The 27,184-nt window shown below is 44.0% G+C and overlaps 3 protein-coding genes across 3 annotated transcripts in view; 2 read left to right on the forward strand and 1 right to left on the reverse strand.

Annotated features, from left to right (window-relative positions):
- Window positions 1–1,418: 1,418 nt before the first annotated feature.
- LOC103317829 lies at window positions 1,419–15,486 on the forward strand. Its single transcript, XM_031931884.1, has 5 exons — window positions 1,419–2,348; window positions 14,373–14,601; window positions 14,985–15,008; window positions 15,087–15,251; window positions 15,334–15,486. Exons 2-5 carry the CDS (start codon window positions 14,434–14,436, stop codon window positions 15,484–15,486), a joined length of 510 nt encoding a protein of 169 aa, XP_031787744.1. The 5' UTR covers window positions 1,419–2,348; window positions 14,373–14,433.
- Window positions 8,827–12,838, reverse strand: LOC103317885 (ankyrin-1-like). Its single transcript, XM_008217862.3, has 2 exons — window positions 11,741–12,838; window positions 8,827–10,443 (listed from the first exon to the last, which is right to left on the reverse strand). Exons 1-2 carry the CDS (start codon window positions 12,633–12,635, stop codon window positions 8,867–8,869), a joined length of 2,472 nt encoding a protein of 823 aa, XP_008216084.1. The 5' UTR covers window positions 12,636–12,838; the 3' UTR covers window positions 8,827–8,866.
- Window positions 15,487–24,605: 9,119 nt separating the features above from the next.
- The window catches only part of LOC100124002 (stem cell tumor), a 236,591-nt gene continuing 234,012 nt past the window's right edge, over window positions 24,606–27,184 (forward strand). The window contains exon 1 of the mRNA XM_008217478.3: window positions 24,606–24,896. The gene's annotated coding sequence lies outside the window, so the exon portion shown is untranslated. The remainder of the gene's footprint in view (window positions 24,897–27,184) is intronic.

Raw genomic sequence — 27,184 nt, forward strand, 5'->3', positions numbered from 1 at the left:
GATATTACGAGTGTGGGAGAGAGAGAAAGGGAGTCGATTCTGCGGATATATACAGTTGCTACGCGTACATAAACGAGGAACCAGTCGATAGAGCAGTGGTATAGTAAGCTGCGCGCATATTTATTCGCTCTTTCTCCGTAGTACGTGCCTTGAGCTGAGGTTATTATCACGGCCCTTCGTTCGATTCCCGATCGGGAGGCTTCATTGCGGAAATTGTTTTTCCGGCGCTAAGCGTCTTTCCCAAAAACTCGCCTTCTTGCGAATGATATCAATCTCAAACACGCGCGTCAGTCCAGACGTATACGTATAAAAAGAAGCCTCCTCCATCAAGTCTCGCGCAGGTGAGTCTCGAGAGCTCACACTTTCTTGTAGCCGCGCTCGAGCTCCGTAAAATGAAAAGAAAAGAGCTACTTACTTCCAACGTGTGTACGGCGAGAGACGATCGCACACGCGTGTGCTATCTCTTTTCCGACTATGCGCGCTGTACTCTCCCCCTCGATTCTTTTAGCTACGCTGGAAAATTCGAGGCTGGGAAAGCAGGGGTCGTGGGATTCAGGGGCAGGAGGGGGGAGGCGAGAGATGCACAGATGCACAGATGCGCTCTCTCCAATATTAGAGATATATTTTTGGGATTATCGATGCCGCTTCGCAGAAGTTCGCTCGTTTTCGTCGAGTAAACCGAGTGCGCTACTTGCGCGTTATTAACCCCCTGGCGAAAGCCGTAAATTAAAGCGGTTATCTTGGCAAACCTTGATCCGCAGCCCTGGTACGCCCGCGTGCTCTATAAATACATGCATACTCGCAATCACGTAGGAGGCGTATTTGCACGTCCATTACGTATGCGAACGAAGCTTTTCGTTTATACCTGCTTCTCGAGCCAGTCATCAGCGCTGCAGAGGAGATAAAAGCTTTCGCTCTATGTGTGTCAATAGAAACGTTTTTATCTCTCGCGTTTAACTTCGCTCTGGATTTTTCCATTAAAAAGCGTGTTATCCCTGGAAGCTTTACTTTCTAAAGTTTCGTTCTATCATATATTTAAAGAAAATGAAGAACCCTGCACTCCTCGAAACTCGCAGCTCTCGGTAAAAACTCGGCAAAGCCAATATCCAGTCCAGCGCGCCTACAGAACCGCACACTTCTCTCCCGCGCTGCGGCAAAGTAAAAAAACTTATCCGAAGCTATTACCCCAGAGGCCTACAATCCGCATCGGCAGCAGCAGCAGTAGCAGCAGCCTCCGGGTTAGCTTTTCACTTGTCCGCGCGCACGAGGGTCTAGCTTCTCGCGGAGGGGAAGGCAAGCTCTCGTTCCGGGGCAGAACGAACAAACGGGGGTGGTTATACACTATACGCGCGCGGAGGGTGCCGGCAGCAGCGGAGAGAAAGCCGCCACTGCCTCCCCCAGTCAGTCGCGTGACGCTCGCCAACTCGCGCGCGCGCGAATTCCGTCCGTCCGTCCTTATTCCACCACGTGCTCGCAAGACTCTCTGCATTCGATCGCCTCTGCCGGAGGAGGCTATTTCTTTCTCCCCGTGAATGTACAGTGATACACCTTATTGGAGAAATTGTTGCTGTCGCGCGCAGAAGTTTCGTCCTGTACGCTTCTTCTTTCCGACACTTCGCCGATGCGATATTGCAGCTGATAGTTGCCGATTCGAAGAGTTTGAGTGTTACGTAATGTGCATTGTTCGAGCTTATACGTCCGTACGAATTTATTTTAGTGATCTATGGTGATTGAAGTTTGTCGCTCGTTACACGGAGTTCACAGTGCAACTGAAGTTCAGTGAAGTTTTAGCCTATAGTGTCCTTTCATCTACATTATCGCAGCCGATCCAAACACGATCCGGTCCATACAGTAACGAATATACGTCCTTAAATATAGCAGAAACAATCATTATAACCTGAGAGCGAAACTCGACGACGACATGGGCGTACATAAACAAACCCACATTGTCGCGTACCTATACGTCTTATCAAAACCGCAAGTGCAATAATCGGAACTGAAAGCTCCGACGATCATCCCTCCGTCATCTCTCACGAATCAAGAGTCAGAATCTCGCCCAAGGCGCGCAAGTGCATCATAATCGGAGCGCACTCTGAAAATCACCGGCTGAATGGCAGAAGATGGCGATGCCATGAGGGGCTGACTTCTGCGGGCCACATTGGCAACCCCTGCGTCCACACACACACACATACGCGCTCGTAGACTCCCCCTACGTATATCAGCTCGCACACGTACAAAGCTATAGAGACTAGAGTGAGATAGATAGATATATACACTGTACGCGGAAGCTCCGCGGCGGCGTCGCGCATGCACGTGCGCGCACACTGGCGTCGAAGGGTCGCCGGTAGGTATGTATATATATGTGTGCGCGAGTGTACGGAGAAGTCTGCGACATCGGAGAGTTTTGTTGGGTTATAGAGTTCTGCTGCTGTGTGTGGACTGGTGCTCGCTTTGGGATTCGCGTTGATTTTTTTTCTTTTTTTTGAGAGAGAGAGAGAGAGAGAGAGAGAGAGAGAGAGAGAGAGAGCTTTTTTGTAGGTATATAGCCAGCTATTAGAGTTTGCTAAATATTTTGTATAAAATAAGCGACTGGTGTCATCGTGTTCTCAATTTAGACAGAATATTTATTCGATCTTTATCTTAATTTGGGTACGTCAAAATGAAAAAATTCGTTTGTACAACAGAAAGAATGATGAATTTTTCTTGAACCAAACGAGAGTAAAGTTGCGATACATTGATTCCGCGGTAGTAGTATGTAAGTAAAAACGAACGTCGTTTGTGGCTATAGTTAGGCTAATTGCATACTTGGAATCGAAACCGCCAATTAGAGTAAACCCTGTAGTATGTACTACCGTTATAATGAACTGATATCAGTAAGTGCCTCTTTAAAAACGTAGTCATTCTCCTTTTCAATATTCGCACATCACATTGTAACGAGATATGTAAAGAGTGTACACGTGTACATCTGCAATTCCAGAAATAAAAAACAATCTCGTCTTCATCACTAAATAAACGTCAGCGCTACGGTCACCAACGTATATCGGTATTGATTTTCGCGAGAAGTCGAGAAAATCCGATAATTAGTTTTCATTTTAAATGAAACCCAAGTAGTCCTTTCGGTAATCAATACTCCTAGTCGTCTCTTCCCATCCAAATTGCCTTCGTGCATACATCGACGAAGATATAAGCGGTCAGAATGATAGCTCGTTTTCAAATTTAATTTTTCAATCAAAACAAGACCTCGAACCGCGCATATGTATATTTAATTCGCCCTAACAACCCACACCGCAAACTCGACTCCGCGAATACTCCCTATTAGAAACCCTCTCACACTGATCGCAGCACAGCGCAGTAAGTGTATTAAAAACCAGCGGCGGTACAGCGCAATATAAGGGTATCGCACACACCTATGCTTTCGCACCCACACAGCTGTTGAGTTGGCGGACAGGTCGCGTGACTGCGGCAAAACGTGAGCGCGCTCTCTATGCGTGTATACATACTCTCTCTCTCTCTCTCTCTCTCTCTCTCTCTCTCTCTCTCTCTCTCTCTCTCTCTCTCTCTCTCTCTCTCTCTTTCCTGCAATACAGTGGCTAGGCATAAAGCGCGCGGAATATATATCGCGAATCGAGGTCGGACACCCTCGTGCTAGCTGCTGACTTTTTTCGGTTTCCGGTCTGTCGCTGGACTGTGTGTTTGTGTTTGATAATTTTTAAGGGGACGTTCTCTAGACGCGAGAGGCTATCGCGCAGCAGCTGCTTGATCTTGATTATTTGCTCGTTTATTGCGCGGAGTTATCTGCGAAGGATCTTTGTGTGAGGGAGTTACGTTGAACTTTTGCGCTGATTTCTTATGCTTCGTTCTTTTTCTTTTTTGTAGCGACTGCTCCAAGAAGTTCATTATACTCTTATTTGTTTTTTTCGTGCTTCCTTCTTCATTCCTGATTATTAATTTTTTGCTGCGGAACGCTCACGAGTTATACGCCAGAATTGCCTTGGGGGTCTTGATTGATGCGTGCTCTCATTTTAATTTCTGACGCGTATGTAAATTTTATCGCGCGAGACTTATAATATCGTGCGTCAGAAAAAAATTGAAAAGATTTCTTAGATTTCGGAAAAGGACAAATTTATGATATTGCACGTTTTCTGAACTAAAACTTATTGCAGTCGTCCGTCGAACTTTTCGTACAAGCTCTTCGCCTCTGATGTTATATTTGCTCGCATTTCCGGAGAAGTGTATTGGACACCGAGAGCGGAGCCACGTGCTCTCATACAGGATCGATGCTCTGCGTTCACGTGAAATTTCGTTGCTACCAGTTTTCCAAGTTTGCTCTACTCGCATGGCTCGCTTATTCCGCGGAAAATAATTATAAATATCCTCATGTAAAATATATGAAAATTTATTATTCCCGTCCTTTCGATCGCGAGAATAGCTACGCATGAAAATCATCGCCGTCTATAAAAAGCTCCCGAGCGTAAAAGCAGGTGTAAAGCTCATTAAGTCTCGCCTGCGGTAACGTCATTTCTAAAAAATAAGCTAAAAATATTTTCAGTGACGGCGCAAATATGTGCGCCCTATAGACTGCACGAGTCATACATCAGTACATGGCCTGGTCGATGGTGCCGTCGGCTAATCTCGAGCTTTCATATTTCATCGCGATCGCGACGGTGGCGAGAACATTTTAATACGTGCCAATTTTTAAACGGCTTATATGGACATCGTCGTATACTACGACCGTATCACGTATACTCGACTTGGTGTAGAAAATGAGGGTTCAACCTCGTGGTTATATAGTAATGCGCGCGGCAACGACGCCGAGGGAGGGAATAATTATCAATCACTCGCTCTCAGACGGCTTTACAGCTTCGCTGAATATTGCATACGCCGGGTTAAAAGTGTCACTTATTCGGAATCGTGCGATTTGTGGAAGGTGTGTCGCAGAGGCATAGATAAATTGCATTTTTTCTTCGGCGAGGCTCCGTCGCAATTATCATCTCTTCGAGTTGATATTTCGAGATGACGTAATCGTTTAAATGTCCCTCAATAAGCGTATGTCCACAATGGCTTTATCGAACTGTTACGCAATTTTCTGTTACATCAGAACTAGAATATTATACGAAAAAAAAGTAAAATATATACAGTTATGCAATTTAACGACGCGTCCGACGATCGCAATTACACGAAGGGCATTAGATATGCGACAAAAATAACAGGCTACATCGTATATTAAAACATACCAAAGTCATAACTTGTTCACGACCACGCTCGTGCGCCTAATGTATTCCTGCACAAGTATAGCACTCGACGCCGCTTTTAAAGCCTAATCCCACCATGTATACGAGGGAGGGCTGAACCAATGCCGCACTTCATCCCCGTCTCCGCAATCTGCGTGTATGTCAATAATTGCATAGCGTCCCTCTGATGACGCGGCCGTAGCAGCAGCGGCACTTCCTCGAGAAAACACAAGAACGTCTAAGAATCTCGCGTCGTCCGCCGGAGAAAAAAAAGGGATTGCGTAATCGCAGCAGCGGGTTCGTCGACCCTGAAAACCTCTCTCGCGTGCACGTGGTTTATACTGTATAGCTGCCACCTTGCACCGACGTCGTCGTTGCTTCTCGGTTTTCGGCTCGTCACGAAAGGGGGTAGAATATACGGTGTGCTATAGTCGTCTGTTTCGCTTTGCAGACGAAAAGAGGCGGGAGAGTGTTGGCGGTTTGTATACGAGGGATTCTATGAAAGAAGTACTTTTCTTGGTCAAGAAAATCTTGTTGCGCATTTTTATTAATGATAAAAATAATGGTTATTTTGATAATATACGCGTGTGATCGAGATCTTCATTCGTCTCCGTATTTAAAACGAAAAAACTGATGACTGTAAAGCTTCTTTCTTATGTATAGATTTTGAACAGCGCGCCTTGCGCGCACAGAAAAAACAGCCATTTTAACTGATCTCGCACCAGTAATCCCTCATTTTACGAAGACTCGCCAAAATTACCGTAGAGTTCAGCAGTTTTTAAAGAATCAGTTCGGTCGTTTTTGATGGTATCCCGCGTAAGCGACCAATTTTACGAGTTGCGACTCGCCAAACTACCAGTGGCACACCGTTGTTCTTACTGAACAGTCGTTACGGTGGCAGAACGGTTAAAACTACTGGACTTTACAGTAGAAACGACTGTGTTTTTTTTCAGTGCGCCCTAACCTCAAAGACGTTTAGACTTCCTGACTTGGACGCATGCGTCTATATTGGCTTCGCAATATCCGGCCATGATTTTTTTATATAGGAGGAAAAAATAGGAAAAAGCAATATAGGGACAATAGTCATCAATATTTAACGTTTGCCGAATTTCACAGACTTATAATATTTATATTTTTATACTACTTCTAAAAACCAAAAAATGAGACAAAAATGTTTTCTCCACACCTGCACCGAAAGTACCACATTCCCTCCCTGGCGCCTGAAGAAGAATGTGCATTTTCGGTGCTGGTGTGAAGAAAAATAGTATACGCACCACGGGAGGAAAATTGAACAGCCCATATCTCGTATTTACACGAGATATGGACTGTCCAAGTGTTTTCCTCCCTAGGCACGTAATATACTATTTCTTAAATGGAATTAAACATTTTAAAATCCGCCAACAGAATCTTTTCACGCAGAAATCCTCGTGTACGCAGAGAGAAGCGCAAGACGGGGGTTCATCACCATGGAAACGCGCGCGAACGGGCTGGCGGTATAAACGCGCGGGTGTATGCGTATACAGTTTACATATACATAGCTTCACTACGCGTTGTTGTGTGTATGCAGAGTAGGACCTCGTGGACGGGATGATGTTAGACGCGCACAGCGGCGCTAAGTGGCCGTCCTTATGCGCAGCCCCTGTTTGTGCGTCGCCTACTTGCTTGCTCGCTTGCTCTAGGGGGTCTTGACTCAGTTGCGCTCTTCAATTTACCCGAGCAATGGCTTATTTGATTATTCGGCGCTTTGAGCACTCTTTCGCAGAGGAAATATTTGGGTTTCCGGGGAATTTTTAAAATTATTCAAGTTTATGTGTCATCTAATTACGTATGAAGGGATTATCCTTCGATGAAATGCCGAGCAAAAAATACTTCGTTAAAAGCTTCGATTTGCAAACAGTCATCATCTTTGTTCGCAAGTCACGCACATTGCACCTTGTATACCTCTCGACGTTAGAAAAGGAAGCCGGACGACGCTGCAGAGAAAGCCAGAGACAACAACAAAGCGAATGACTAGACGAGCAAGGTTGATTATGTGCAGCAACATTCGAGCAAAAGCGTCGTGACGCCGCTTTTCAAGGGCGCACTTCCTACTCGCGCTAATACTATGTGCACTCTCGGCCTTTGCCGTTGCTCTAGCCTTTTTCTGTCTTTCTCCACCTCGTGTCTTCTTCGCGCTCTATAGCGCAGCCCTATGCCCAAGAGCTACGGTCGATATGCCCCCGTCCGCGAGCTTTATTTATATATGACTAAATCCGCGGGGAGAAAGTGCACCTTCGGAGTGTCAAGATATTAATTTTTTGGATTCTTGTTTTGAACCAAATCTGATGAACGATTGTATTTTTTATTTTCTTTTAAAAATGTGATTTGATGATATATACACATTATAACACGTCCCTGGTAGCAAATGGCCGATAAATTCTGGCCCGTTCCCTAGCGACTCGGTAGAAATCAAACCTAGAATCCGTCGAGAAATATGCGTAGTTTCTACGCTGAAACCCGAGTAGCAGAAGTTCTCTTAATTTTTTGCGCATGCGCGGACGGTTCAGGTCAGGCACAGGAATACTATAAGTATATGACGCGTATTGTAGAGGCTGTCTGCGCTATGTTATACAGCAGATTAGCATAGCAGACAGAACTACAGTTTTCACAGTTTCAGTCAATGTTGAATGATGAATATTTAGCCTATTAATTCATCTAGAATGATTTTGAAGGGAACATATGATTTTCAAAGTGCCCATTAAGAGTGAAAACCTAACCCTACACATGCATACTGTCATATATGATGTACAAGCATGCTGTACTGACTGACTTTGTGTTGTTCAAGTGCAATTACTGTGTGAAAAGTGTCATCGATGCTCAAAGTCACCAATGATGAGGTTTGCACAGTTATTTCAATCTCATCAGTATGCGAGCGCAGTCACTGTCAATCACCAAATCTCTCATAATCATGCTAAATCCATGATATTGAAGTTTGATGCCTGTTCTTTTGCATTAAGACTTGTTAAATTATTTAGAAACAGCCTGCCATCTCAGTTTTCACATAACAGTCTTGGTTTGGCTTTGCACCCTGAACCCTGAATCTATATGTGTATAAATGTGTAAACAATGTCAATGCAGAGCAGGATCATTGTAGGTTATCATATCCAATCATCATAGATTATATAAACAAATCATAGTGGAGAAAAAATTCTACCGATGATTTACCAGACATGATTTTTTCCAGAAATCATGTCTGATTTATCGGGGTTTTCATCTAGATTCTACTCAGGGAACCTGCTAGATTTGAAAAATCTCGGTAGCTTTCAGGTACTTTCTTGGGAACGCTGTTCCAGGGACGTATTGCATAAAAAGAGATCTGTTCATCGAAACACCGTAGGGCAATTTAAGTATTTCAGAGTAATAAAATGTTTATTTTTGTTTACCTTGTGAAAGTACAAACTGATATTGCTGTTAGGTGTAGTGTTTTTTCCTGAATCATTGGAAAAAATAATACTAACATTTAAAATTAGTATTGTAACTCGGGAAAATTTGAATAAAAATATAACACTTATGTATTTTATATTTAATATATTATTTATTTTTTATTCTTTTAAATTTTATTTACAAAAAGTTTTGTAATTATAAGTAACCTATAGCTAAATTCGATGACTGACAGGCACTGACACGGACTTGGCCTTTATTAAATTAGTTAAGCTTATATTGTCCAGATATTGGACAATTTTTTTCAAACAAGATTCTTGTATTGTAACACCTATAATAAGTTTTAGAGCATCTTCTGCATCATTTACAATGACTTTTCTCGCTAACCTCTTTCTGAATTGCGACTTGAGCAGATTCCCATAGACAGGGAAAGTTTGTACAAAATTCTCACATTTTTCAAATTTATCAAAAAATTCATCACTCGCGTGGATTTCCATCTCATCTGAACTTTTGAAGAGCATATCGTACACCGTGGAAAATTTACTAATTTTTGTACTTTTCATTTCTTCTATCTCTTCTCTACACGCATCTAAAAAGTCATCCTTTAGATCCGGCGGCTCTCGACCATACAATTTTGTATAACTAGCATCAATTCTTTTACTAACATGCAATCCGCCGATTCTCAAGATATCGACATAGTCCTTAAACATGAAGTAAAGATCAGAGCGTCTTGATGGGCTACTATTAGCATGAAATGATATGGGTGTTTCTCCACTATAGTCTTTAACGTTTATGTCGGCAAAATGTCGCAAAAGAATCCAAATGGCTACGGTATTGTATGCCCAAACTGCTAAATGCAGAGGTGTGCTACCGTTCACTTTTGTTTGCGCATTGATGTCGCATCCGAGATCAATGAAGCTCGTGATGATTTTTTTGTAAGATTCTATTTCAGAGCTTTTTGGAATCTTCATAGCCATGAGATGAAGAACGTTTGTTCCATTACATTTTGCCATAGTCACATCGGCATCATTTTGTAGTAAAATATTTATAGTATTGATTTGTTGATATAAAGTTGCGAGATGCAAGGGCGTTGATTGGTCTGAATCTATCGTGCAATTGACATCAGCATTGAATTTTAAAAATATTTCTACTAGTTTCAAACGTCCGAGTTTGGCAGCTATGTGAAGGGGAGTTAAGCCATTTTTATCTCTAGCATTAACGTTAGCTTTTCTCGCTAAAACCAACACGGCTGCTACTTCTTTTAAATGGTCATCATATTCTTTATTGATGCCAGCAATGAAATGCAATATCGTCTGGCCGATGTGATTCTGAACATTTACATCCGCATTATTTTTAAGAAGAATTTGTAAAATTTCTTTACGTTTTACGTTTAATTCTTTGATAACTTCTTTCAGTACGTTGTTATCATATGTTCCCTTAGTTGCAATCTTCGAACGATCATTCTTATAAATATAAAATATTGGAGTCTCGTCAAACACATTTTTTACATTAACATTGCTTTTATACTTCAAAAGTAGTTCAATAGCACTAAGTTGTTCACTATGACTTAAAGCCAGAGATGATAATTCACAAAAACTCAAATGGTTAGTTCCTCGATAAGTCTCCGTGAAATTACTAACGTCTTTAAGTAATTTTGCGATCCTTTGATCGCTTTGCAAACAAGCTAAATGTAGAGGTGTTTGTCCTTGAGCATCTTTTGAAGTCACATCAGCTTTACAATGCAGTAGTAATTCTATTATGGGTATATTGTTGACACCGCCAACTGGCAAATCTATAAATAATGGAAAAAATATTATGTTAAAAAGTGTTAAACTTCTTTATAAGTATAAGAGTGTGTCTCCGCGGCCGATATCGCGTACGCGAAAACTTTGTAGCGTGTGCGAAATCAACTAACAAATTTTCCGGGAAAATTTCGCGTGCGCTACTAATCAACCTTTCGCGTGCGCTAGATCTTTCGCGCACGCTAGATATAAACTTTTCAGGCATGTTAGTATTTTTAAGAGAAATTCTTTCGCGTACGCTAAAGTGCTCCAAATTTTCTTATAAGAAGCAAACGGAGTACTTATACATAGAGATGTTTCATTCATCCTTCATAAGTCACTCTTGTTGCTTCTTTTATATACTAGACTTGGCGCAGTGCGCTGCGCGCACTATAGTAGACTATAATTTCATTAACTTATTAAATGAAATATAAATACTTGATTGATATTTTTAATATTTGTTTTCTATCACGGAAATATATCAAACTTTACAATATATGATTCATTTCGCGCTCATATAAATTTCAAAATTGCCGCGGTTTCGTCGCCAACTTCCTTTTAAAATTTTAAGGTTCTGTCTCGAGAGCAGAATGTCTCTAGAATATTATAAATACACAAATTATAATTTGATATGTATTATAGTATTATATTATATTTTTAATATTAGAATCAATTTTAGAAATCAAAAACAAATCAAAAACTTCTAACGATACTTTTGACGCATGCGCACTACGTGAGCCAATCATATTGACGCATTTTGGCTTCACTTCATCCGGTCATGACTTTTTTATATAGGGATTTTGACGCATGCGCACTACATGAGCCAATCATATTGACGCATTCTTGGCTTCACTTCATCCGGTCATGACTTTTTTATATAAGGATAGGAAATGTAGAGCACTTTAGCGTACGCGAAAGAATTGCCTAAACAAGAAAAACTCTAGCGTATTCGAAAATCTCTCGCTCCATCTCTCATACAAGTACTCCGTTCGCTTCTTACAAGAAAATTTGGAGCACTTTAGCGCACGCGAAAGAATTGCTAAAAAAAAAAGTTCATTTATACCACTCTAACCTCAAAAAACTTTAATTGCAATTTTCGGCTCCTGTGGTATAGTATACTATTCTAGCGTACGCGAAAAGTTGATTTTCTGGCGTGCGCGACAGATTTAGCGCACGCGAAAGGTTGATTAGTAGCGTACGCGAAAAATTTTCCGGAAAATTGTCTGTGGTTTTCGCGTACGCGATATCGGCCGCGGAGACACACTCTAAGTATAATGTACAAGTAAATTTAGATATATAATACTGTACCTTTAACAGCAAAATGTAAAGGAGTATATCCCGGCCATTTAGGTTGATTTGAACCTACTGCATGGTTAACATCAACATCTTCTTGCAGAAACTTTTTCACCGCACTCAAGTGTTTTTTCATACAAGCGATGTGAAAATGTGAAAGTCCGTAGTTGTCAACTGGATTGAAAATCGCAACGTTCTTCGAAGACAAAATCAAATCAACGATCGTGTCATTTTGTTTCTGCACAGCCAAGTGCAGAGGAGTCATAGCTTTTGCATTTTTAATACTTAGATTGGCACCGTGTCTCACGAGCAGCTCAACCACGCTCTGACTTTTATTTTCAACTGCAAAATGTAGAGGTGTGTAACCAGCCCACTCTTTTGAAGTAAAATTTACGGTGTCGTTAATGTCCACGCCAAAATCGATAAACTGTTCAACAATTCTTAAATTATTCCTTATACAAGCGATGTGCAAGTGTGAAAATCTGTCATTGTCGAGTACATTGACACCGTTGACATAATCTGACGACAGTAATAAGTCAACTACTTTAGTGTTTCTATTTTTCATGGCAAAACAGAGAGGCGTTTCTCCATTTTCATCCACTTCACTGATACACGCGCCCTTATCCAACAGCAGCTCAATTAATTCTAAGTCACTCCACTTAACAGCATAATGAAGAGATGTATCAGAATTATCTATTCTCGGTACTCTTTGGATCCGGCAGCCTTTTTCTAGAAGTATTTTTACGACGTGTTTGCGTTTTTTTCGAATCGCTGTCAGCAAAAGTTCGTAGTCCGTCCAATTGTCGTCGATGGGTAGTTGTTGAGTTTTCAGCGTATCCTGCACTTGTTTTGAGTTTCCCCACATCACAACCTCGAACAATGCGGTTGCTCTTGGTTTTTTCGAAGCCATGTTGGTGTTTGTCTTTAAAATGTAGCAAGAAATGAATGTACGCAAGTGCGCGAATAACACACTCACGAAATCAAAAAAAGAATTTATTTATTAAACGTTTCGAAGTATTTTAGTCGTAAATAGCACTTTACAGAGAGAAGTTTACACTACGATGCGTTATGCGTGCACGCCACGACGTTCGTTTGGCAACTACCTTACGCACGGCTTTCGTACTCTGAGCGTCGCATTTTGTTTACTCTGGTGGAGGGTCCCTGTACTAATTTCCTGCGCATGCGCTTAATTTTATACCTGAAGTCGGTGCACCTGGAATACAGCGTGGGATTTTATAGCGAATTTATAGCTCCGCCGGCTCGATGAGCATATTTCTTAGTTTAAGCTCTACAGCTATGTCACGTGCAAAGACATGCACACGCTCACACTTAGAACAGCATAGACATCGGGTAGGCGACAGGGCCATAAACCGTGCGGAGAGAAACACCCGCCCAGGGTCTGTTTATGGCCTAATATAGACTGTTCGAATAGGCCTCGAAGGCGGAAAAGGGTCGGCGGGGAAACGCGTTGCGATGATCCACTGTTTATTCGGTGCCATAGAGCAGAAACTGTACCTATAGAGGTATTACAGGAGGAATTCTTAGAACAGCCTGCACTACCTGGCCCACCCACGTTCTCTGTTTTTGCACAGAGCTGACTTTATCTGTACCTCCCATCAGCAGTACACACTTTCACTGCTACTGCTGAAGTGCATGTCCCGCACCTTCAATAATTTGTTCAAACCATGTAATTATTTCGGTTATGCATTTAGATTTTTACTATAAATTAATTTTACGTTAGCTTCTGAACTATTCAATTCACTGCATATGTATGCGTGCGCGGTAGGTTCTCTCTCAAAGCATGCAGGATTACAATGCAGTTTTTCGTCGGAATCGTACAGTATCGACACGCGATTCTCCCATCTAATTAATCGCGTTTCTAAGGCGTATAAGAGGTCCTTTTTTGTCGTTCAAATGAATAAAAGCATATTGGGGTCGGTTTTTGCATGCTCAATGCTTGTTTTTTTATTTATCAGAGAGACAGTTTTTATGAGTGTTTAATAAATAACGACTTTTTAAATAAAATTTGATAAACGATTGCAATTAAGATTACGTGAACTTTGTTACTGTTGGCAAATTCGTTTCAGAGAGGCAAAAAGGGGTTGACAAGCCGATCCCCGCGTGTTGGCGATGCGTGTGGGAGACTTCTTTTGTGCGGCTCCGTTTTCTAGCTTGAGCGTACGTTGATCCGACATCGCGTCGCGACCGGGCATGTAATATATGACTGTGTACACTCTTGCTTTCAATAGACTCGAGAGTGCAGCAGCTTTGTCGACACCCTTCGCTGCTGCTACGTCTTTTCGTAATAGACGGACTGAATTTTTCTGATAACGCTTGCGGTTTTATAGAAACGCACAAGTAAATTTTTTTACGAAAGAAATTTACACATATTCGAATTTAAAAAAAGCTCCATTCATTTTATACGTATGAATTATACTGGAAACGATGTAGGTCAGCATTACGTACGGCGATTCTCAGAACGATTTTTATTTGCATTATAGATTACGTGAGGAGATTCAACAAGCTTATAATATATTAATGCTAATAATCGGTATTTACATATATCAGAGACGAGGGTCGCATACTGTAGGCCAAAGCAAGTGCGTATACTATATAACATGTGGTAATCGTTGCACTTGGTTTGCAGGGTCAGCACCAGGTAATTATGAGGTGTCTTACCCGCCGGTGACGACATGCCTTGAGCGATAATGCTGCTGGCAAGCGTCGCGTCGATACCGACGATCACCGGCGCCATCGAGGAGGAATACGCTATCAGCGAGGCCAACAGCGGTCACTGCGATGGCTACGTTACCGATCACACGGATCTCGCCTCGGATATCGACGAGTCCGAGTATCGGCGCGAGCTCCTCAACGACGTGAGTTTTACTGAGGGTGCACGCACCTGATTCCTGTTTCCCTTCTGCCCGTTGAAATATCCGCACGGGGTACCTGCTTTATCGATGGCTAATATGCCAAGTTGTGCGTACTGCTTTTTTGAATTGCAGGGCTGCGGGATAACGTTTTGAGCCTCTTAGCGAATTCTTAAAGTTAATAGTATTTGTGATTTAAAAAAAATAAAATCACACGTATTAATGCGTAAATTTTAATTAAAGTATCAGTAAGACTTGTAAGATCAAAAAAAATCAAATGCATTTTTTAGACTTTTCTCGTTTTCAATAAAGCCAACAAGTCATTGTTAGTATTTAAAAAAATCAAGCTAATATAAACGTTCAGTATTCAATTGTCTTATCTCTTTCAGAAATGGAGACTGCTCTTCGACAAGGTACGACACAATTTTCATAACGAATCAATTAGGTACTTCAATAAACTGCTGTACACGAAAATGTGTGTACAATTCCAGTACGACCCCGAGGGCTTCGGTGAGATTCCTGTCGAGGATTTTTTAAAAGCGCTGAGGAGCCCGGACTGGTTGGCGGAAATCCCAGTCAACAAAAGGGACATTCTTCTTCTGAGAGCGAGGGAATCCCGCGTCGAGGCCATCACGTTCCAGGACTTCGTCAATGTGGTGAGTACTTGTTTATTTATGATTAATTTGAATTTTAAAATAACAAAATTCTTGAAAATACTATTTAACGTATTTTGCATAGGGCAGTCGCCTTTGGGACTTGAACAGTAGTAGTATAGGTCAGCGTAATAATCAACTTATAGGCGCCTGTGTAAGGGTAACCATTCATGCGTCTCTGTATTGCGAAGCTCTCGACCCTTGGAAAGAAAGAAAATGTAAGGCGCAGCGCGAATAAGAGAAGCCTTACGCTCGTGAATGAACGCGGCAGTGGCACACTTTATTTCAATTCAAAGTCGATTAAAGTCGTTTCGTAATCTTAGAGCGAATGCAAATGAATATTACAATAGAGTCGTGGGCTTTGTGCTCGGAAGACAAACGCTTTTTAGGATCGTTATATTTTTAAATACAAAATCCTAGTCAAGAATAAATGCTATTCGTTGCAAACCGCAATATACCATTCTGTCAGTTCAAATAACGCTTCCAGCCCAGCGCAGATTAAGAACCGCGCGGCAACAAATCCGACAAGCCGCATTGAAAGCGAGCGACACAAGAGACGCAAAAAGGTTGAAACCCGCGCGCAGTTTCGCCAAAGGGCTTACGAACATCTAGCCCGCTTTATATTTGAGTTGCTTTCCCATCGTTACACCGGAAAACTGGTCTTTACATAGAGCGAGGAATTTGTCGGACAATACGAGCGTCCGAAAGTACCGACAGATAAATATCTACACGGGAATAAATTGCCGATGTCGAATCTGCAATAGGCCCCCGGGACGACCTATAGCTAAAGACGTTTCCTTTGTCGGTTCGCCGACGAGTTTCGGACCTTCTTCCACTACGATTTTTTTTCCGTGTTTCTCTCTTTTTTCTGTCCGTCAGTCGCTGTTGAGTGGCGGAAAATTGCTGCGGTTTGCCCGGAGCAAAGCAGGCGGAAAATTGTCGGCGACGAATAAGTAAATGCGATTTTCGTGAATCAGTCAAGTTGAGCGGAATAACGCGGGTTTCTGTGATTTATCGAGAAGAGGTGCTCTAGAGAATCAGATTAGTATCTGTTATTCGATTTTACGGATTTTCTTCGTTTGTTCTTTCTCGTCTGATCTTACGCGATAGCAGAATATAGACGTATTCATTCGATCGAAAGTACGGCAAAAAATCTCTCTAAGCAAACACGATTCCCCCGTAGATTCTCACGCCTATTTCGCAGTAGTGTAGAACGCATACCTGTCTCGGCTCACGAATACACGCGCGGCGAAAATAAAAACCAACATCATAATTACCGAGCTCTGCTAAATGAGCGTAAAAAAGAAGGAAGCCTCACGCGAATTTACACATCGCATCGCGACGGAATAGACCGCACGTAGTCCGGTTCCAGGAAGAGAAGGACGCCGGCGTGTTATCCCGCACACCTACCGCAGAGGAAGAGAGGGAGAGAGAGAGAGAGAGAGAGAGAGAGAGAGAGAGAGAGAGAGAGAGAGAGAGAGAGAGAGAGAGGGGGGGAGAGAGACGAGGAGCCCGTTTTCGGCGGCGTCGCCGGGCTATCTTTTGCGAGAACGATCCTTGATTTACGAGCGCAAACAAGGTGGTCTCCGTTGATGGCTTCTCGCGGACTCTGATTGCAAACGAGAGAGCCTGTATGTGTGAACGTGTGTGTGTGTATGATGGGGAGTCAAATTTCGTTTTTTGGAGCAGGCGACGCCAAAGGGGGTTCGTTTACTTGCCGTCGCAGTTTGCAAAAGTTAATTAATGAGTTTTGCATTTTTATCATTTTATTAATAAGAGTCTTGAATATTTTGATGAACCTGAGACGATTTTTGCACTTGATCCAAAAAACAAAATATTATTCTATTGGCCTAATAAACTTACAAAATCCTTTTGAAAAAAAAATAATCCATCACGGCTAATTTTACGAAATAGGTAATCCTGTCACACGATTCGGGCTTAGCATCCTTTCCCGGCTCATCTCATCCGAATTTGTCAAAACTGAAAACCAAAGATAAACAGTAACCCGAAACCCTTAATTCTCTCGCCGAGATTCGCAGAAAATTTTGTCGGCCTGCCGAATGGCGCGCGTTTCGCATAGATCATTAGTTAAACCCTAAGGAAAATATTGACAATACACGAGCGAGCCGAAGGAAAAACGAGAAGCTATTTACGTCGAGCGGCGAAATCAGCTTAGCTCTCCGATTTTCCAAAGCAGTAGCCGGCATGGATTAGAGCCGAAAGAGATCCTCTTCCTCTCGGGGCTAAAAGGGGCAAAAAAGGAGTATACAGTAGCTGTGCGACGACCGACGAACTTGGAATTCAAACCCGACGCTTTTCTCCTTCGCAGGGTTGCTCTGTACCTTCGGCCCAGTGCGAGAGAAGGACGCAGACTGCATAATGCTTCAAAAGCGTCCTGTGATCGGTTTATCTGCGGGTTTACCCGATGTGCTCTAGACCGCGGAGAATCCGCTCGGAGATTAACGCGCGCTGCACTTCTGCCGCTATACCGCGAAAAGACGTTGCTATATATGCTTTTTTATATTGTGCTCAATGTGTATAGTGGACTGTCTCCAAAAGTGTTTCATTTCACGCCTATGTGTATACGCACTACCCTTTTATCCCCCGCGTATCTCCATATCTCATCTCATTATACAATATTTTTATATCCCGCATCGCAAGCTGTCGAATCCAAGTCTCGCCATACGGTAACGACTTCCCCGAATCCCCACAGAGAGCGACCGGCGCCACGTCTCAACCATCAGATTCGAAATTACGAAGCGAGAAGAATCGCGTCTAACGTCGCCGCCTCGCATATTTATAATACACACAGATGCACAGCGCAGGCGCCAAATGTCGAATTGGCTCGGCAGGTATCGCAGCGCGCGCCGAAAGAAAACGACGCGTCACTAATTCGCCGTTAATTTGCCGCCCGCTGGGAGGTCGGGTCGAAAAAAAGAGGAGAGAACTTCGCCGCGCGAGAGAAGAATCATCGCTCGTCACACGTGTGCGTTCGGTGTGGGGGACTTTTGATTTCGAACTATGTGTCGCGCCTGTATACGTATACACAGATATCGATTCGAACCAGCGAGATCTTTAATTTCGAGTCTCGTACCGACACACGTCGAAATTTTCGTCCGGTTTTACAGTGATGGAGTCGCGACGCGGGATCTTTGTTTCGCACAAAGGGAGCTGTGGTTAAGGACTCGCCGCCGAGGCCGCTTTGTGATTTCGAGCGGGTTTTATGTGCTTTAGGATAATTGCGGGTTTGCTTTTCGGCGTGGTGTATACGATATTGTTTGTTGTGTGAGCTGCTATTAAGACTACCGCGTGTTTGGGCGTGGGAATTAGCTTCGCGTATCTTTTGATTCGATCTAATGTGCTGGTCGACGGAGTGGAATATGCGATGATGTTGATCGATCATCGAGTGCTTTTTAATGTCACCGATGAATAATCATTTTTATGAAAACTTTTCGTTGTACGCAATAATTCGCTCGAAAGCGGCCGGAGATTCTAGAAATGTATAACGTCGAATTCAAAATTTCCATCCGACCCGAGGCTATACAACCGACAGACACATCAATCCGCGCTAAAGTATCATTTTCAAAGCATCAAAGCAGCGACAGCCGCGCATATACATCCTAATTAATTAGCCGCAATAAACGTCCTGACAAATCAGCCAACAAAGGAAAAAAAATCTTCGGAAATCCTTCAAAAGAACACACGATGCTTTGCCTTCATCACTTCAAAACCTTCCGCTCTCTTTCTCGGTGGTCCACTTTGCACGAGCGCGATTTTCGCTCTCCACCAGCTCGTTTATCCTCTTTAATTATAAACCGGTCACCGCGGTGATTTCGGAACCGAGCATCGGAAGCAGCGTCGGGCTTGTTAACTGAAAAGAAAAAAAAATTGCAACGCAAGGCTACTCCTTTGTTGTCCGCCGCTTCGGTTATGATCAAAGTTTACGTGTATTATAGCCGATCTGTTTTTTTGTCTCTAGTTGTAGCTTTACGTCTTTATAAAAGTTGCAGTAACCAGATTGGCCTTCAAATTGTTGTTGGCAAAATTAATTTTTTTTTTTATGAACTTTTGGTTAAAATGGCCTCACGAGACTTTTCTATCGTAATATAATAACTCTATATGAATATGCGGTACGTGGTGTCTCTAATTATCTGGCTGATGTAGCCAACGCATTTAGAACTCGATTGCCTGAGTTTTCAATTATCTCCGGGCTCGGCTGATCGGTTGGCTGATTGGTGCGGCGCCATATAGGCTTTAGCGCCGTTGTCGTTGATGAAATCGAGCGACAGGTTAATGAAGGCGAATGAGAGGTGTTTGACAAGCTGATCATCGGAGATTTTAGTGCCGTAATTGCCTATCAAGAACGTAGGTGCTTTGTTTTGGAAAAATTTCGTCTTCGAGTACGTCGGGCGATATTATTGAAATAAGAATCCTTATTTTAAACTCGACAGCAGGGTAGCTAAGCCAAATTCGGACACTAAATAAAATTCACTCAATCCCAAATATTGGCCAGAATCACTGGGATCAGGAGCTTGAATCTATTCATTGCACACACACACACACACACACGCACACACACACACTCGCTCGTATATTATGTGCAATAAAATGCAAATCATGTACTGCACTGCAGTTGGCACTTCTCGTGACTGCGTGTTTTTTCTCGCAGAGGGGATACGAATTAAATTAAAAAAATACCACTGCGCACTGTGACTTTGGTATGAACTTGACAATTGAATGTAAGCTATATGAGTTTTCGCACTTTGAAATACCTCATTTATCCTCGATCTCACAGCCGCGCTCTCACATACGAGTGAGATAAATCATTCGAAATAAAACGGCAAAGAGAGTATACCAAAAGCTCGCAAAAAAAGAACGAGCAAAGCTCGTACACACACTCAGTCGCACGAAAATCATCGATCCGTCCTCCCCGGCACGCAAAAGAACGAAATGTCCCAACGTAGCACATCCATTATCATTAAACGGCCCTCTCGGCGCGTGTTTCCTTATCGGCGTCGGATCTGATTCGGAATTCCCTCGCGCATCTCCCATTAAAACGCGCAGCTCTTTCTCTCTCTCTCTCTCTCTCTCTCTCTCTCTCTCTCTCTCTCTCTCTCTCTCTCGCGGCTGATGCAGCGCGGAGATCGGGCTATATACGCGTGACTCCACGCTGTGGAACAAGTGTAGGGGGCGTCGGGGTGGCGCCGGCCGGCGCTGATACTCCCCCTTGAATCTCCATATACGCGCTTATTCCGAAGTATGAGCGCACGCCTTTTCGAGACAGAGGGAGAGAGAGAGAGAGAGAGAGAGAGGGAGAGAGAGAGAGAGAGAGAGAGAGAGAGAGAGAGAGAGAGAGAGAGAGAGGCTACGGCGAGGATGTGTTTTTGGCTGTGGATGGCTTTTTGTACAGACGGTCGTGTTGCTTTTTTTAGTTTCTTCATTCGCGAGCTGGAAAGGGAGCAGACGAGGGATGTTCGAAGTTTGGAATCGGAATTTTCGAAGCTGAATGATTATTAATCGAATGAAATGTGTCCACGTATACCTGAATCTCAATTAATTATTTTCCAGCGAAATCAATCCGAAATTAAATAATGCATTATACTCCGTGTCATCATGCTTAAAAAAGAAAGGCAGCTAAACTGAGTGTATCGAGTTCCCACGCGGCCGCACGAGAGAGATCCGGAATTCCAGAGCTTCTGAAAAATCCGCTATCAACTCGCGACACTGTTTCAATTTCGACCATCGCTTGTTAACATTCGAGTCACGATTATTTATAGATAAAAAGCTTGCACACACAAAGCTCTCGTTCTCTCTCGCGGGCGTTATCGCCCCGTACAAGAACTCTTTTCGTGGAACGTGTTCGGCCTGAGATAAAAATGCTGTGCAGCAGCACAAAAAGCGTATAATGGAGATCCGAGCGAGACTGAAAAATCAAAAGGTTCCCATCGCGCTAGCTCTGTCCGACTGTGTATGTGTGTGTACATAACTGCGAGGCAGATAATTTTTCATATCGCCTCTTTTAAGAGCGCCTGTTTTTCGGACACACCGCGCATCTCTGACAGGTTCTTCGACGAGTCTCTTCTGATGGGAAAAATCCATAATTTACGTAACATCTCGCCCGACTGCTCGCTCTGAGAGAATTAATTGATTGGATCTTGTCACGAATAGATTAGCGGCGTTAAAAGCGCGTTGTTGCGCAACGGTTAGAATTATCATTTGCCGATCCGATTTTCAAAAGGAGCCAATTACTCAGCAGCAGCGCACACACGAGCTTTAACAAACAAGCATAGATCGGCCCTGGCTGCGCTACAATAGGAGCAAAGCGAGGAGGTAGAGAGAGAGAGAGAGAGAGGGCCGAAAGCCGGACACGGTCCGTCTATTAGGCCGGTCGCGTAAGCAGTCTCGTCGCCTAAAAGCATTCTTGAATATCTGCCCCTGCGCGGGTCCCTCTTATCCGTTCGGATCGATTCTCGCCGAACTGTATGCCGCGCGCGCGCGGATGCCTTTGTGCTTTGACGACGACGACGACGCTCTATACCTCCAGCAGGAGTCACACGAGTGAATGCGTGTGTGTGTGTGTACGTGGCGCCCTCCGAGCTGCTTCTCCTGAAAAGATATGGGAACGACGCGCGAGTTGGGCCCCCGAGGTTGAGAAAATAAAAGAGGCGATATGCGACGACAGCAACGACCGAAGTGTATACGCGATAAAAAAAACACAACTATGGCCATCAGCCTAATCCATAAATCATCTCCTGTGCTATATCCATCCTATCGGCTACCGATCGTTCGCAACTCCAAGTGCAGCGTTTAATCCATCCCAGAGATCGGCTCGTTACAAACGCATTAGAAAGCGCAAAATATATGGCTCTCCCAAACAGTCGCCTTATACACACATCCCCCGCGCACACGGCTCGAAAGATCGTGTAAAGCGTTGGTCAGGGCGAAGGTATATGAACCGACGAAAAAAAGAGAAGAAAATCCCGAAGGTCGAGTCCCCGCGTGTACATACATACCTACTTACTTCAGTGGCCCGCTTATCTTATCGTCCGCACGCGAGCGGCTCTGCAGCGCCAAAAGTCGAAAGTTGCAGTCGTCTTAAGATAGCGATTTTGCTGTGAGCGCGTATATACGCCGCTTGTACACTCGTGTGCAGTATACCTGGTGCATTTTGAGTTTTTAAGGGGGCCTCCGCGCGTGACTCACGAGAGGCTGGGCGCAGGTCGAAAACTTTCGGAGATATTTTCCCGAATTCTAACGCTGAATGCACGAAATTTATAATTTTAAAATCCATTGATCAATGCAGCTGCTCGTCTTCCCTCAAAAAAATCGTCAGCCTTGGCCGCTTCTGGAGACGCATCTCTGCGCGTTTCCATCAGCAGCTATCTCGCCTCGCTCGTGTCGGCCTGTCCAGCTCGATTTTGTCGGACGGTCCTGCGCGCATAATCTTCCTTTTTCTCTCTCATTCTCTCTCTCCTCGCAGCTCGACTCCTCCCGCCAAAAACCGGTCGATTCCTTAGCCCGCGAGCCTTTTAAACGGCATCTAATTAGGGACAATAGAAACAAAACATGCGTCCAATCTCGAAACGCTTGAGATAAGCGAGAGAGAGAGAGAGAGAGAGAGAGAGAGAGAGGGACAAGCGGACCGCATACCTCTCGCGTGCGGGTGAGGAAGGAGAGGAATTTATTAAGGAATTTTTCGAATAGCGCCCTGCGCGCCCGTCTCGTGTCGACGAGTTTTACGAGAGCAATTCATTAATCAATATACCTTTCGGCGCTTATTGCGCGCGGATAAGAGGGCCGTGTTCGGTCGCGGTCTTTGAAATTTCTTCGAGATAAGCCGCCGGGCTTCTCTCTAATTAATTCGCCGAGTGAAAATTTGATTCTGGCTCTTATATGACGCTGCGAGATTTTGCGCAGCCGAATTTACGGTATAAGCGTATAGCATCGAGGGTACACTGATGTCCGCGTTCGCATTTTCAGTCGAATCGCCTCGTAAATTAGCCGCGAGCGAACTGGTTGCTATAACGTCGCGGGCCGTATTCGCGTAAAATAGAGACGTAAAAGAAGAGGGAAAAGAACGAGAGAGGATTCGCGAGGAGATTAACGAGCCTGGAATTCAGCGGTGCCCCGTGCGAATGCGTATGTGTGTGCTAGGGGGTTGAAACGTTTTTTTTTCTGTTCTCATCGGTCTTGATATCGAGTACGAGATATTTGCTTCGTTTTAGACATTCCTTATATTCTTCGACTACATCAATCTAATCGGATTTACAGTGTAAACCAATTTTCTACCTGAACAACCGAAGACGAGAGAACACCTTAACTTTCTCTTTCACGTCGCTGCATCGCCTTCCACTGAGCTGCGCATCTGTCCCCCGTATATATGCGCGTAGAAGCATATACGCGACCGGCAGCTATTCTCGCGTTATCTCGATCTCGCAATCGACACGCGCACGGCTATATCTTCGACAGGTCAGTCTTAATTACTCGTCCATATAGTGGACGGTCGGTCGAAAATTTTTTTCTCTTCCGATGCTCAGTGGTTTTGCTCGTTTTCCGCAAGGAAGAGTAACTTTCGATCTCGCTGGAGATCGGCAGAACTTTTTCTGCCGCTGATGGCTATTCGAGTGAGTGGTGTTTAATGTGCGCACCTTCCCTTTCGTGAGGCGCCCGGCAATTAAGAGTAGATCGTCGCGAGAGTTTGCTCTTCGTGTGTGTGTGTGTTGGGGGATTATATGCGTGGATCAAGTTTTAGAGCGGCTTGTTAGGCGATTATCATACTAAGCCGTGGATATGCAAACGAGAGAGAAGCTTTTTTTATTTGTTTACTTTTGGCGACGCCTGAACAAGGAGAGTTTAGGTAGTTTATGGGGTTATTATTATAGCGTAATGATTGCGTTGAGGTAAGTGAAGGAGATTATTTTATTGCTGAAATTCGGTTGCTTTGAATGTGCACTGTTTTCTGTGAGATATTTTTTTACTATAATTGACAATTATTCAATTCGATTAAAGAGAATTCTCAAAATTGTTATTAACATGCTTTTGTTTTAAATTAAATTACAAAAAATCAAAGTCAATTTCTACACGCTCAGCAGCGCCAAATCGATAATCTGCCTTGCCCTGCGCTCCCTGAATTACCCACTCCCCTTCTCACATACCATACCAGCGCAAGCTTGGCCGAAAGCTCGCAATATCATCGCGTGAGCCTCTCCCCCAAAAGCGCTCGATACTGTACCCACTGTACCGAGCGAGCAGTATCAATCAATCGCCAACCGCCGCTCGACTGGTGGCGCCGCGCTGCGGCTCTCTCCGTGACTCAGTCGCCGGCACCGCTACATACAGCTGAGCATGTGCCGTCGCGAGACCGGCTTTTCGCGCGCCTTTGTTTTTTCGCAAGAGACGAGATGTTGAGTGAAGTTTCGATCAACTGTATAAGTGAATACTCCTGCACGTATGTGCACACTCGGTGAACCGTGAGTCGAAACATGGCGAGTGCAAGTGTTCTCTGCTTCGCGATATCGGGCGAGAGACAAAACATTGCGAGAGAAAGAACCCGGCGGAGTGAAGTGCATTTGTGCCGAATCCAGAAATCCTCGTCGTCGTCGAGATGCGGAGGCCTGAGGGGTTTGTTCGAGTCGACGGGATGACTAGGTGAGAGATTTTGTTTTATATCGACAATCATCGACGACTCGTCGTACTGCCGTCAACTGCCAGTGTGTTGACGAAGCGTCTTCCTTTGTCTTTGTCGATTTCGGTGTAATTCGGTGCGCGCGGAAAGTCGTATCGGGAGAGACTGGCGGCCTTTTTTTCGAGAATGCGCTGCAATGTTTTGACTGCGGCGGACGTGAAGGACGCGTGTCGATGCTTTTACGAATATGTGCTCGGCAGGCATACGTGTACGTTGCGTCGAATTCCAAGAGTGTGGGAGGTACGGACGTTTTGTTTTGATGTGCGTTCGCGGAGTAGCAGTGATCTTCGCACTTTTTATCGATCAGAACTACCAAAAAGGCAAACGTGAGATAGCAAATAGTCAATAGTAGGTAATAGCAGTTTATTAAACATATGCTTGCTATTGTTGAGTTAACACGGTTAGATTTGAAACTCAGGCAACAGTATGTATAATGTTCTTGGCAAAATCCGTTGGCTTTTCGGCACACGCGGGATCTGCCTTATCGGCTCGCCGGAAGGGAAAACGGAATAATTCGTCGCCGTGACTATCCGAGCGGAAGTCGTTTACTATTCTATTATACCTCGTGAAATCTCGAGAGCTGCACCTAGCAAAAACAATGCAGACATAGAGAGCTTGTAAATAACGCTACAGAGCGTACAAAGCGTTCCCCATATGTGCAGCAGGTGCAGGGTTGCACCTGGAAGAAGAATCGCTAATTTAACCGAACGAAAGGGAGAGATGCGCGCGGGGGCCCCGAGACGAAATATTCGCGCGATGCGCCTTCTCGGGGAGGCAGACGGCGGCGGCAACTTGATACGTCGCTCGAGTCCTATATAATTATAAAGGGAATTTTATTAACTAAAACAATTTCGAGAGAGATGTTGGACGTAATTTACGACTTCGAATCGCATTATACGCTTTCACTTCGATTATTATCGCGCTTGCTTTTATTGCTGCGAATAGCTCGCGAATTAATTTAGTTTTGATGGGTATTAGCGAGGATAGAGTAATAGAGTAGTAGAGCTTATGCGCTGCTTGCTATGCGAGGGATGTATTTTACAGGTAAGTATAGGTATTGAAATCGCAGGTACTCATTGAATTCTCGAAGAACCATATTGCTTAATTTCGTTATTGAACTATGGATTAAAAGTCGGGTGAAAACACGCGAAAAAGAGCCCACGACAGTCCTCAATGGACAAACCGTCGAACACACTGCACACACCTCGACCAAAGCTCGATTTTTCTCTCCCGGATCATCCTGTTCGTAGCACGTATACCAGTGCGTTTACACAGTGGCACAGAGCACAATGCCGGCGTTCGTTTGTTCCACTGCGGCTCGATCCGCAAAGTTTTCGCAGTCAATCGTGTCCCCCCCCCCCTCTCTCTCTCTCTCTCTCTATCTCTCTCACCGCGACTCTCTCTGTATACTGCAAGTGTGTCCTCGAAACAAAAACAAAAAAAAAGCGTCTGCTAGTCGGCCTCAAACGCGTGTGCGACGTCGTTATATACTGCAGCGATTGCTTTGTACGCCTGCGGTATATATAGAATCGGCTCGCGCAATACAAACGCGACTCGCGCGTGAAACCGAGGCTGCTTGCGCAAATAGCCACCTTTTGCGGAACCGACGACGCGCCGTCGAGGGACTTTGTTTGCGCTGCTTTCATAGGGGGGCGGTGCGCGCGACACCCGATGTGTTATATACGTTTGTGTATACACTGCAGCAGCAGCGGAGGCTTCTTTGAAATGCAGGTCCTCGCTTTCGGTCAATCTGCGCACGCTCTGACATCGCTGCACTATACGCCGTTTAGCCTGCGCTGTTGTGTGTGTGTATGCGGGAGTGAGGATGAAATGGTCAGTTTCGGTGGGCCGGGCTCTCTCTCTCTCTCTCTCTCTCTCTCTCTCTCGCTTTGACTTCTTTTGCTTCTGTAATCGATGCTGGTTTTTCGTGCGAATGGGGGGCGTTCTCGTTCGCTTTCTTTCAGCATTCACAGTCGAATTTTCGTGAATTGTTAGGCCAATTCTCGTTCGGTTAAAAAAAAACTTTTTATTTATGGAATAATGTAAATCATCGTTAATCGTCAAATGTTTTTCCTGTGGGTATACGAGTAAATTGAGAAGAAAGAAGCAAAGAGAGCACATTGTGCTCTCGAATACAGAGCCATCTAAGTGCATTAAACCGTGTCGATCAAGGCTACTCGGCGGGGACACGCGCGTGCAATCACGACAAAGGAAGGAAAATTTCTATAATTCGATTAAAATCATTCACCTA

Source organism: Nasonia vitripennis, chromosome 5 (genome assembly GCF_009193385.2).
Source record: "Nasonia vitripennis strain AsymCx chromosome 5, Nvit_psr_1.1, whole genome shotgun sequence".
NCBI lineage: Eukaryota > Metazoa > Arthropoda > Insecta > Hymenoptera > Pteromalidae > Nasonia > Nasonia vitripennis.

What these genes read in the sequence shown, in the direction of transcription:
- LOC103317885 (XM_008217862.3), bottom strand. Translation starts at nt 12,635, where the DNA reads ATGGCTTCGAAAAAACCAAGAGCAACCGCATTGTTCGAGGTTGTGATG. An exon ending in TTTACATTTTGCTGTTAAAG is followed by an intron (nt 10,444 to 11,740) that starts GTACAGTATTAT and finishes CATTATTTATAG; the next exon opens with ATTTGCCAGTTGGCGGTGTC.
- LOC103317829 (XM_031931884.1), top strand. Translation starts at nt 14,434, where the DNA reads ATGCTGCTGGCAAGCGTCGCGTCGATACCGACGATCACCGGCGCCATC. An exon ending in GGAGACTGCTCTTCGACAAG is followed by an intron (nt 15,009 to 15,086) that starts GTACGACACAAT and finishes GTACAATTCCAG; the next exon opens with TACGACCCCGAGGGCTTCGG. An exon ending in TCCAGGACTTCGTCAATGTG is followed by an intron (nt 15,252 to 15,333) that starts GTGAGTACTTGT and finishes TATTTTGCATAG; the next exon opens with GGCAGTCGCCTTTGGGACTT.